The sequence below is a fragment of the Alnus glutinosa genome, chromosome 11, assembly GCF_958979055.1.
Source record: "Alnus glutinosa chromosome 11, dhAlnGlut1.1, whole genome shotgun sequence".
Lineage (NCBI taxonomy): Eukaryota > Viridiplantae > Streptophyta > Magnoliopsida > Fagales > Betulaceae > Alnus > Alnus glutinosa.
The window spans coordinates 26219224-26231477 of NC_084896.1; the positions used below are offsets into that span (position 1 = coordinate 26219224).

Consider the following 12254-nt stretch of genomic DNA (forward strand, 5'->3'; position numbering starts at 1 on the left):
CTATAGAGAAAAACCTTGAAAGAAATTCAAGGCAGTGGAGGTGGTTCCCTCTGCTTAGACTACCCTGTGATTCTCCAGCAAGACTACCCGAATGGCATTTCTGTAATATTCTAGCCCTAAACCACTCATACGCCTATTTTTCTCACAAAAGGCAATCTAGTAATTTTAATGTTAAAATTAAGGGTATTTACGGGTGTTTTCCTATCCTTCAGAGTCACGTGGTCAATTTTCCATCCAAAATGACGGTGGACACTGATGGAGTGGCCATTTTCAAAGGATTTGGTAGTTTGTATAGAGATTAGAGTTTATTTGATAATATGCATACTTCAATGTATGAAAGTAGCTTGAATATATAGAATACCGAAACATCTAGATAACCTCTAGATGTGATTTACATAAATAGAACTTGTAGCATAACCTATCTAACCTTATCCCTTGATTATAGAGGCCTAGTGTATTACAACTCAACTAGCTTAACATTTATCTAAACAGCAAGAGACTTAATCTAACTCTATCACTTTAGCTTTATCACTAGTAGATAAGTCGTTTGATCCGATACGCCCCCTCAAACTCGATGTGGGTAGCTGAACGTTGAGGGTGGATTTGAGTAGAATGAAGCGTGCCGCAGCCAAAGGCTTTGTGACGATGTTTGCCAGCTGGTCTTGCCCTGAAATAAAGCATACATCTAGAGTCTTTTCAGCAACCATGTCTCGGACAAAATGATAATCAATTTCTATATGCTTTGTGCGAGCATGATAGAGTGGATTGGACGTGAGATATGTGGCTCCAATGTTGTCACAATGCAAAACTGGTGGGCGAGGAGAAGTGATACCAAGTTCACCGAGTAGAGTTTGAATCCATACTAACTTGGCTAATGCATTTGCAATGGCTTTGTACTCGGCTTCAGTACTAGAGTGAGATACCCTTGGTTGTTTCTTGGAACTCCGTGAGAGAAAATTTCTACCAAGAAGAACACAATAGCCTGATGTGGAACGTCTGTCATCTAGACAGCTAGCCCAATCTGAATCCGAGAAGGCAATGAGTTACTGAGGAGTTTTTGTGAATGCAGAAAATATGAGAAATGGTAGACTTCAAATAGTGCAAGATACGCTTCACTGCAATTCAATGAATGTCCCAGGGGTCTTGCATAAATTGGGAAACTTTGTTGAGAGTTTCCAATGTGAGCCATACTTCACGAAAAGTTGAGAGTCCAATGACACGGGGTAAGGCTTCAACGGAGAGGGTGGAGATAATAGCACTAAAGATCATCCAATCTTGATGATACCAGGATTGATAGCCGGGATTTGCAACTAAGAGACCGGATGTGGTGTCGAGAATGAGCTGAGAGGGTCGTGGAGTTGTTTCATCGATATACCTGAACAGATTTTGACCTTTAAGAAGGGAACCATGAGAAACTGCCAGAGGATGTAGTTGTCTTGGGTGAGTTTCTCGGAGATGTGATGATACACATTTTGGAGCTGGATTGGTGGGATGGAGGAGGGAAGGATGGTGGAGATTGGAGGTGAAGTGTTTGTAGAATCGGTTTCAGATGCAGGAATTGCCATAGACGTGAGTCTTGAGAAGGCTCTGATACCATATAGAGATTAGAGTTTATTTGATCATCTGCATACTTCAATGTATGACAGTAGCTTGAATATATAGAATATCAAAACATCTAGATAACCTCTAGATGTGATTTACATCAATAGAACTTGTAGCATAACCTATCTAACCTTATCCCTAAATAATAGACCTAGTGTATTACAACTCAACTAGCTTAACATTTATTTAAACAGCAAGAGACTTAATCTAACTCTATCACTTTAGCTTTATCACTAGTATATAAGTCGTTTGATCCAATAGTTTGGAGGGCTAGAGTGCAAGCTTTGGTAGTTTAGGGGGCCATCCGAAGAAAGACTGATTGTTTGGGAGGGCTAAATTATATTTCAATCAATTATCTTCTTTTTTATTTTTTACAAAATAGAAAGAAAAAAAAACATAAAATGTAAATTAGAATTGTATAATAAGGGTATTTTTTAGAAATTTGAATACACTAATTCCATTCACCATTGTAACAAATATTGACATACATATTCGGAGTTTTATTCCAACCAATGAAATAATCATTCTGCATACCAAACGTCTTTCTTACAATACCTCTCTTTTCTCACCAACAACCATGTCTTCTAATGAAGGAGGGAAAGGAAAAGAACCTGCGTGACCTTAGTGTAAGAACTCCTTCATTGGATCGTCGTGATGGACTTTCTTCATCCTATATGCTTCCATATCCTCGTGTGTAACCTACAGTAGATCAAAATGATGGTGAAAAATTCCACAAGAAAGCCACACAAACAATCTACTACCCTTTTAAAAGATCCTACCTCATCATTATATCTGACGTTGTATTTACGTTTTCTGTCATCTTTCTCTTCTCTCCTCCTTTCGTCCTCCTGTCCAAGCAAAACAAATTTTAGTTAATGATAATGTATGTGCAGAACAATGTTAACAAACTAATCTAGCAACAAAATTTAAATGTACACCTCTGAAGCTTAATCAGATCAATTCAAAATTTAGATGGTATAAACAAGATATCTCTGCTACTTATTCTGAAATTTCATGCCCTTAATAGAGCTAGATTGCTTCTAATTGGTTATCCTTCCACTTCTTAAAAAACCAACTCAAATTCTAACTTGTATTAAGCCTAGAGAAGTTTATAGACACCACTTCTAATGACAAAATCCTAATGAGACTTTATATTAAGAAAAAAGTAGATGATTTTTTTTTTTTATAAGAAAGAAGTAGATGATGACAAAAGTATTAAGAACAAGAAGAAAGACAACTAATATAATAAAGTTCACCTTTTTAAGCGCCTCAGCAAGTAACTTGTCATCTAAAACCAAATCATCAGGTATATCAGTTCCCCAAGTAGCAAGCCTTTTCGCCTCCACTGGCGGAGGCAACTCTGTTTTCATGTTCATAATACAATGTCAACTTTAAGCAATAATAGAAAAAATTGAAAACCAACACAAATATGGTTTTTATTTCAATAAGAATATTACATAAATGGGAAGACCCAAAATAAAAAGACTGAAAATAATACACACCTTCAGTAGCTTCCTTACGAGCAATATTAGCCTTCATAAGATCTGTAGCAGCCTCAGCAGCTTCTATTCCGGCGGCACCAGTGCAATAGCTGTTTCGGATCATCTGCTTGCAACACTTGTAGCCCCACTGATGATCCTTCCACCACGAACCCCAAACATATGTGTGGTTGTTAATGTAAACATCTTCTTCGTATTTGCTTCTTGGAAGTGCCCTCTCCTGTACATAGAATAAGTTGGACTATTTAAGCAAACAAGAAAATAAAACATGAAAGATGACTTTCTCTGTAATGATTTTACAAGATTGACAATGCTAAAGAAAATTATTCAGATCAAGATACACCATCTGATGTAGTTCATTTCATTGAAAAACCATAACAGCGTGAAGAAGCAATTCAGCTTCTAATGCTCAATATAACCACATGCTTCTTTGTGAGCATCTTTTGCTCATCAAAAGTTAAAATTGCAAAAAATTAAAAGAGTAACAGAATTAAGAGTAGACCATTACTAGAAATCATACCTGCCCCTTTATTATCCTTCCAGCACGATCATATTCAACTTGTCTTTCACTTTGTCCTAGAAGAAGCTCCATTGGAAGTTCTTCTTCAGCAGCTGCATTGCCATACTTCTCCAAGATGGTGTCCTTCGTTTGGAATTTCAGTTTCTCCTTGATGACCGTATAATTCTTATAAAGCAACTCGGCTTGGGATGGAGCAGCTTGCATGTGAATGTCTTGTCCCTTGTCAAATGCTTCACAAGCATGGATGTTAAGTTGCTTGAATTCCAAAGCTTCACCACTATCTCTATGTTGATTATCTCCCTATAATATAAAAATTCAAAAAAACCAAAGTAAGATCAATATATAATATAACCTTGCAGCTGCACCTTAAAAAAATCATAATATGTTAGAATATTAATTAAATGATTAAATACATTCATTCCTATTAGCTTAAACTTTTTTTTTCTTTTTTTTATGACGAGGAACCCCTCCAAGTCAGGGCCACTTCGTGTACCCACCCCTGTAAGGTAAACCTCAAACCCATGTAAAGCGCCCCCTCCACACGGATCAGGTAATACTCCGGCTTCGCCGATAGGCTGGCCCCAAGGAATTGTTTACACCCAAGGGGATTCGAACCTTAGACCTCATGGGACTACCACAAAGACCAAGGCCTTTACCACTTAAGCCAACCCCTTGGCTTTTAACTTAAGCTTTTGGGACAAGCGGTAATTTAACATAATATAATATCTAATCTTCAAGGGCACTTACCCCATAGAACTTCTCATTAGGATCTGCATCTGGCAAAGGATCTTCACGCATGGATCGGGTTTTGGGATCATAATGTGCAGAGTTGACATCAAGATTTAAAAGATATTTAGCTGTGTCCTCCCGAATACGCAAGTTCCTGCAAAATGTATACTTAAGTAATGACTATTTATAACATCCAACACACAAAGTGGGAATATATTTCCACATAGTTGTATATGAGACCAAGCAAACACAACCATGGAACTTTCTATATTCCAAAAGGAAAACATTTACTTTTCTTCTTTAATTGGAGTGATAGTAAACAGGTGCTAGTAGAGGAGATCTCTCACCTCACAGTTCCAGTGCTTCCACCACCGGTTGTACGTACACGCTTTTCAACCTTTGCAAAGTCCATTTGTTTGCTCTCATCAACCTTGGCTTCATCTACCTTTAGACCATCTTCTTCTTCATCATCATCGCTTACCCCAACCTCATCATTTTGGTTATTGTTCTTCTCCTCAAGTTTCTTAAGTTGTTGGTCTTTCAGGAATTTCCTTCGAGCTTCATCTCTTGCTTCATATCTCTCAATGACATAGGCATAAGTGGATGCATCATAGCCATTCCACCGGTCCCGTTTACCATCATAGTCAAGCTCAAATGTCTCTATTTTTTCATCAGGGGCAATGTGTTTGTTCGTCCATTTTGCTCCCACTTTCCGGGGTCTATCCATGCATGACTTTGAATCATGTGTCATAGCTCCACAACTATTAAAAAGCATTTATCAATTATTATGATGCACATGCAATAAAGACAAGAACTAATAACATAGGCTTCTTTTTGGTTGGTAAGAAGAGAAGGTCGTACACAAGCCAAAAACCCAAGTTTTTGGCTTTACCACCAATGGACTTTTGGACGAATTACTAGACTAGGTTTTTTTTTTTTTTGGTTGATAAGTAATGGAAAGTTTTAGAAAAAAAAGTGCAAGGCGCCCCTAAGTAAAATTGCTAGACTAGGTTTTTTTAGCCATTTGATTGCTAGATAGAGTAGGAGGTATACTGACACTCAAGTGGGGGGGAGGGAGAGAGATCACTCACTTTTCACATGCACCCTTCCTGTACTTGTCAGCTTGGTAAATCTTTGCACCTCTGTCATACCATGATTTTGTGTAATTTGGATCTGATTTCCATTTCCTTTGATGTTTTAAACTCTGAAAGATGCAAAAATAAAGAACATTTCAATTTTTACAAGCTCTACATGCCTGTCTAGATGACCAATAACAAGAGAAGAAATATACTTACAGGTCTTTCAGCATTGAGATACCAAGGTGCAGATGACATATACTGGGGAATATGAGGGTTGATCTCTTTTCCATCCTCGTCAACCTCAGCAGGTGCAAGCCCAGCTTTACGCGCTTCTTCCAATTCAATTTGCTTCCGATGGTCCTCCCTAGACTTAAATGCAACTGCAAGCCCCACCATATAAACAAAATAAATATTGGATGATTTAAAATGTTAACGTCATGAAAGATGAAAGACAACACTTCACAAAATCGCGAATTGGACTAAGTACCAGGAATTTGATAAATTAGTGTTAAAACCAACAACATTATTTATCACGAGTAGAAAGAAGAAATCCAATTTTATAGCAATTAATATCCACGCTATACATCTTACTCAACAGCTATAAGCCTATAACAGTAATACGATATAAAAATTTCCGAAATAAATAACATAAGCAAATAAGCCACTATCAGCACAAGTAACATGTCTTGTAGACTTGTAGTTTTCACATGCTTCATGGTTTTCTCATTGATAAATACAACACATGGACCCCTATAGTAATGAACCCATGACATTATCCTCCGGTCTTGATGCTCCCTCTTTCAAATCATTTGATCCAAAAAATATAGAAACAGATGCTCCAATTGATCCAAAAAATTTGAAGATTGAAGTATAAAATAGAGAGTACAATAAAATTAGGTTCTTATGAGAGAACGAGAAATAGCGGGGAAGCGAAAAGATCCAAGTACCTGAAGCGGTCGCCATCCCCAAGCTCTACGATCAGAGGAAGACTCTGAAATCAGAAACCCTAGAAGAGAGAGAGAGAGAGAGCGCCGAAGAACCTGAATGGTTGAATCGGAGGGTGAGCCGACAGAGCGAGTCCGAGAGGTTCTGTTTGGGGAGCAGAGAGAATCAGAGAAGCACGGATTCTGGATTTTTCCCTGAATCCCTTGGTGGCCCCAACGAAATGCTCCTTTGCTTTCTTTTTTCTTTTTTCTTTTTCCTTTTTTCTTTTTATCTCCTGTTTGAGAAAAAAAAAATTAAAATCAAATATCAAAAACAAAATCAAAAGATGGATTTCTTATCAATTGGGAAAGTCTGCAGGACTTGCCCCACGATACTGCCACAATAAATAGTAATTGAACAACTTGTTTGAGTAGTTTAAATCAATTGAAGATAAATGAGACGGAGACGTGACTGGGAAAATAAAAAAAAAAAAAAGATGAAGAAAATCAACCAATATTGTCCGGGTCTTAATAAACATTTTGGACCATACAATATTGACCATCCTATGCCAATCAAACCCATTATAAAATTTGGGATAAAGTTTTACTCCAATTCTGGCATAATGAAATTCTTTTAATCTAACCTATTAAATTGATGTTTGTTATTAGAGCACGTGATTGTCACTTATATTTTCAAAAAGGCATACGAGAATCATATGCTAAATTAATCTTATGGTCTGTTTTGATTTACAATTTTAAAATGTGTGATTTGAAAAAATAATTTTTAAAAACGCAGTTAAGAGCTTAGCAAAATCATAGTTTTGGCCTTTAAAATCGCATATTAGCCTTTTAAAATTCTGCGTTTTAAAAAAAAATTTCATATTGCTTGCGATTTGAACAAGTAGTTTTCTACGTTTTCAAATCGCAATTTTTTAAAAACACAATTCTCCAATTGTTCATTTTCTGCGATTTGGTTTAAAATCGCACTTTTTATCTATAAAATCGCAATCTCAAATGCACCCTTATTACATATGCATGCGAAACTTACATGTTCGATCTAAGGACATGTGTCAGTATAATAAACTATATTAAAGAAAAACTCTATCCTAAAATTAGATAAGCTCTTGTTATCTATATATAAAATGTAGATTGAAAGCTTCATGTTGGTATAGTAAGATACAATTAAGATAAAATTACCTGCCCAACAAAAAAATGAAAATAGAAAACGTAATCCAAAAATATGGGAAGTGAAAGACTCGGTGAAGTTCAACAAGACTCTGAAGTTTAACATGAAACAATGGATGAATGTTCTTGCCTGAATATATAATAAAATCTGAAGAAATTCTAGTTTAATTTCGTTTGTGCATAACACAGTCAAATTAGGCTTGGACATCATTGTATTTTGGAGACGAACTTGATGTAACTCGATGCACGCCATTGAATAAAATTAATGGGGACAAATATAGACCGAGGAAAAACGACATATTATTTTCTTGTTTTCATATGAGTTTATGTTCCAACATTTTATGTTGGCTAAGTACCCTCACCCTTAACAAGTATGCTTGAACCAAATTACATTCTTACATAATACATCGATCTCGTTTGTTAATGTTTTTTAAATTATATATACATAAAAAGCTTTCTAGGTTGATGCAAAGTTGAAAGAAGTTTTGAGAGTTTAGAGTTGTGGGTTGTTTGTTAATGTTTTTTTGCAAATAAAAAACAAAAGTGAGAAGGAAAAAATGTTATCAAACAAAGCCATTATTTTGAATTAAATTATTGGGATAACTTTACTTAAGGGTACCGAACTATCACCCTTTTTTATTTAATGTATCTGAACTTTAAAACGTCTCAAACTATAGTATCTATTTTTTAAAACGTCTCAATAACAGGTCATCCGTTAGAATTTATTGTTAAATCATGCCAAAATTTATAAAATATCCATTCTTTTTTTTGAGGAAAAAAAAAAATTGTTAGGATTTAGGTGTTGGTTATAATTTAACAGAATTTACAAAAATACCTATACTTGAATCTTTGAAAAAGTTTATAATTTTTTTTTTTAAAAAAAGATTGGGGTATTTTAAAAATTTTAGCAGGATTTAACAGTAAATCGTAACAGATGACATGTTATTGAAACGTTTTAAAAAATTGATACCCTAATTTGAGAATTTTGAAATTCAGGTACTTTAAGTTAAAAAAGACAATAGTTCAATACTTTTAAGTGAAGTTCTCCCAAAATTCTTTTTGTTTTTTTTTGTAAAATAAGGATTTGAGTACAAGTATGAGCCTTTGTAAGATTTACAGTAGAGCATTTTCTTGATTTGGCTTGAAAATTGACACAAAAACCAACTAGACAAGGTTACCCGGCCCAAAGATTGAAAAGTTCATATCTATGCAGCTATCAACTTTTATGGGGATAATTGCACCGCTGATCCCTAGGGTTGGCCTAAATTACAAATCACTCAATGTGGTACAAAAAGTTCATAAATTGTCACAATGGTAAACTATAATTACGAACCACTTTCTGAACCCATTTTCTTCGACCAAATTAACAGATTCTGTTAGTTTGCCACATCATACCCAATAAAAAATCGACACATGTCCATTACAATATATATATATATATATATATATATATATAATTTTTTTTAAAAAAATAGAAAATAGCAAATGGGTAGTTGTCGGGGGTGGCCCGACCACATATGAGGGTTGACGCATGGCCTCCCCTAGGCTTAAGGTGACCACGTGTCGATTTCCTATTAGGTATAACGTGATAAACTAACAGAATCTGTTAACTAAGTGGAAGGAAAAACAGTTCAAGAGTGATTCGTAATCATAATTTACCACGGGGACTTTCCATGAACTTTTTATATCACAATGAATAATTTGTAATTTAGGCCAACCCCAATGATCAGTAATGTAATTATCTCATTTTCCTGAGGTGGAGTGGATTACATTTGACCCTGATCCAAAACATGATATTATAAAGAAAAAGAGAAATGCTTGGTTGTACACTCTTATCCCACTTCTATCCCACCCTTGTCTACGTGGACCAATAATGTTGTTAAAAAAATAGGGTCCTACTATACTCTCTCTACTATCTCTCACATTATTGGTCCAAATACACAAGGGTGGGATAGGAGTGGGATGAGAGTGTACAACCAAGCATTTCTCTTAAACATACTACTTCAGCTGAGTATGTTGGAAAAATGTCAAAAAACATTTCGTGTTTAAATATCAATCTCCATTTGTTCACAATACCTCAAATCAAGTTTAAATGAGTATTGATAGGGACATTATAAAGTTCTTATAAATTGAGGTGACAATTCATAATTAGTGAAATGATTGAAAAAAGATTTGTCAATTTAATTAGTTAGTGAATAACTTATTTGACGAAGTGGTATTATTATCGGTTTGGATCATGCATATCGCACATGACTCATTTTCCATCAAAGTTAACAAAAAAGCCCTAAGAGAAGGGGTTGGAAGTAAAGGGATCAGATAGTTTGAAAGGATATTGCAATTTTTTAAAGTATGTAAAAATATTACAAATAAAGTAATAGTTTGAGAGGTAAAGAACAATTTCCCTAAAAAAGAAGTAAATTCTTGTAACATTCACGACTCATTAGAAGTTAATAGTAGCACGTATCAAAGAAAAAGAATATTTTACCAACAAATAATTGATTTGATAGAAGATAAAAGTGCTGAAATGGTCACTATTCAGTATTCACTACCGTAAGGAAGAAGAAAAATAAGGCCTGGTCGTTGGAAAAAGGACTTGATTTTCAGGCCCGGATTGTAGGAGATTCAATATAATAAGTTCGGATTAAAGATGGAAACTGGTTGGGTTTGGGACGAGAAAGTCCTCACCGATCCAAGCCCAACTCAAGCCCATCCCATTTAAAGTCTCGAACACCCGAAACTTGCCAACCAGATTGATCAATAATCATTTTCAACTTGGAAAATTTGGATGTTAACGGAATCAAATTCATTTTTTCCGTTTGTTTCGACGTAAATTTTTTTTTGAAAAACGATTTTCTTATTTTTCAGTTTTTCAATTGACTAAAGTTTGCCGCCAGAGTTTACAGAGGTCGCCAGTCATTGCTAATTTTATGTACAAATCAAACATCAAAAAATGTTTTCAACTGAAATCATTTTACTGAAAAATAATTTCGTTCAAAATATTTTTTAACAGAAAACATTATACGTTGAAACAAACGGAGCCTTTGTGCATGAAAATTAACAGTTTTTCCAAAGAAAAAGTGTTTGGAGATGAAAACATTTTACGAAGAAATAAACTCATTAAAAAAAATTAGGAAGAAAAAAAAAACACTAATTCAAGAAACACAATTGGATAGCTAAAGTCATAATTTTTTTTTTTTTTTTTTTTCATTTTTGTTTTTCTATATGAACTCAGACTTTTATTTTAGATTTACAATTATGCTATCTTTCTCTCTCTTCTTTTTTTTTTTTTTTTTTTTGGTGAATCAATTTTACTTTTTTTTTTGTTGGGTGAAACCCTTATATTCATTATTCAACTCTGTTCTTGCTAATTGCTATAACTATTGCTTTTAAGTTTTAACTGTCAAGCATTTACTAGAAGACTCACATTTCCTATTAAAAGCTGTTTTATATAAACTACTTATGGTTTATTTGTTGGTTGAAGTAGTTGGTAAAATTGGTTATATAAACTATAAATAGTAAGTTCACCCACTACACTTTTATTTCATAAATATTTCACTCAACGTAGAATATTTAATTGAGATGAGATTCGAATTTAAGACTTCTGCTTTGATATTATATTAAATCATCGCTCATTCTAAAACCTTAAGTTGATAAGAAATGATTAATTTAATCATTTAATTAATATTCTAAAAGAATCCGCTTGTTTTTTTTGAACTTTTCCGACTATATAGTTGAGAACATTTTAAAATTTCATCCCTCCAATGATAAACTTATCTTCCACTCTGAGTACAAAATTCTCCAATCTCCTTCCTCATTCAATCCTCTCTTCATGTGAACGCCGATTTGGAATTGCATTCCCCACTAGCTAGTAGCCCAAGAACCTTTTTTGTTCCCTTTGCAATTCAGCGATTGAGACGTATGAGCATCTCATCCTTTTTTTCTTTCTTTTCTTATTCTTCTTCTCTTTTTTTTTTTTTTCTTTTCTTTTCTTTTATTTTTATTTTTTTTGGTGTGTGTGTTTGTGTCAATTTTCTGACCTTTAGATACCCTTAAGCTTGAAGGGTTGTCCATGTGTGTTTGTGTCAATTTTCTGACCTTTAGATACCCTTAAGCTTGAAGGGTTGTCCATTGGATATTGGATCAAAAATATCATTAGGCCTTTTGCTTCCCTCACCATTGAGGAGGCCTTTACCATATTGTCCCGCTTGGTCTCCCCCACCCATGGGCATCATCAAACTCAACTTTAATGTTGTGACTTGTGCTTGGAGAAAACTTCTCTATGATTGTTGTTGTTTGTTGTAGTTCCAACTCAAAAGTCAAATGGTTCTATTCTCTTTGCAAAAACAAATGTTGGCCCCATGGGAGCCAAATAGAGGCGAAGCTAAGCTTCAAGGGATGGACTCAATGGTTAAAAGGATCACTTGGGGTTATTCATTTTCAAGTTTGAGTCCCTATTGACTTGAAACTGATCTCTTGGGACCAGTCTTCTAGATGAAGTCCACGAAGGCGGGTACATAAATTAGCCTTACCTTGAAAGGATTTCCGGTCATTTTTTAAAAAAAAGTGAAGCTTCAACAACTTTGCTTGCGATATCTTCAGCCACAAACTCAAGATCAATAACATTATCCTTGAAGAAGGCTCTATAGTATTAATCCTAGCTCTCCATCATAGTCATCTTACATTAGATTAGAAGATCTCCACACTAATGCCTGACATT

General features: G+C 34.7%; 1 protein-coding gene across 1 annotated transcript; it reads right to left on the reverse strand.

The window, feature by feature from the left end:
- Positions 1-2081: 2081 nt before the first annotated feature.
- On the reverse strand, positions 2082-6635 carry LOC133881809 (pre-mRNA-splicing factor SLU7-A-like). The gene is made up of 10 exons (XM_062320847.1): positions 6377-6635; positions 5646-5809; positions 5442-5554; positions 4698-5111; positions 4369-4504; positions 3622-3921; positions 3105-3321; positions 2859-2962; positions 2382-2450; positions 2082-2301 (listed from the first exon to the last, which is right to left on the reverse strand). The coding sequence occupies exons 1-10, from the start codon at positions 6390-6392 to the stop codon at positions 2224-2226; spliced, it is 1611 nt and encodes a 536-aa protein (XP_062176831.1). The 5' UTR covers positions 6393-6635; the 3' UTR covers positions 2082-2223.
- Between the last annotated feature and the right edge of the window lie 5619 nt (positions 6636-12254).

Coding starts and splice junctions, on each gene's coding strand:
- LOC133881809 (XM_062320847.1), bottom strand. Junction 2,963..3,104: donor TCGTAAGGAAGCTACTGAAG/GTGTGTATTATT, acceptor ACATGAAAACAG/AGTTGCCTCCGCCAGTGGAG. Junction 2,451..2,858: donor TTGCTGAGGCGCTTAAAAAG/GTGAACTTTATT, acceptor TTGCTTGGACAG/GAGGACGAAAGGAGGAGAGA.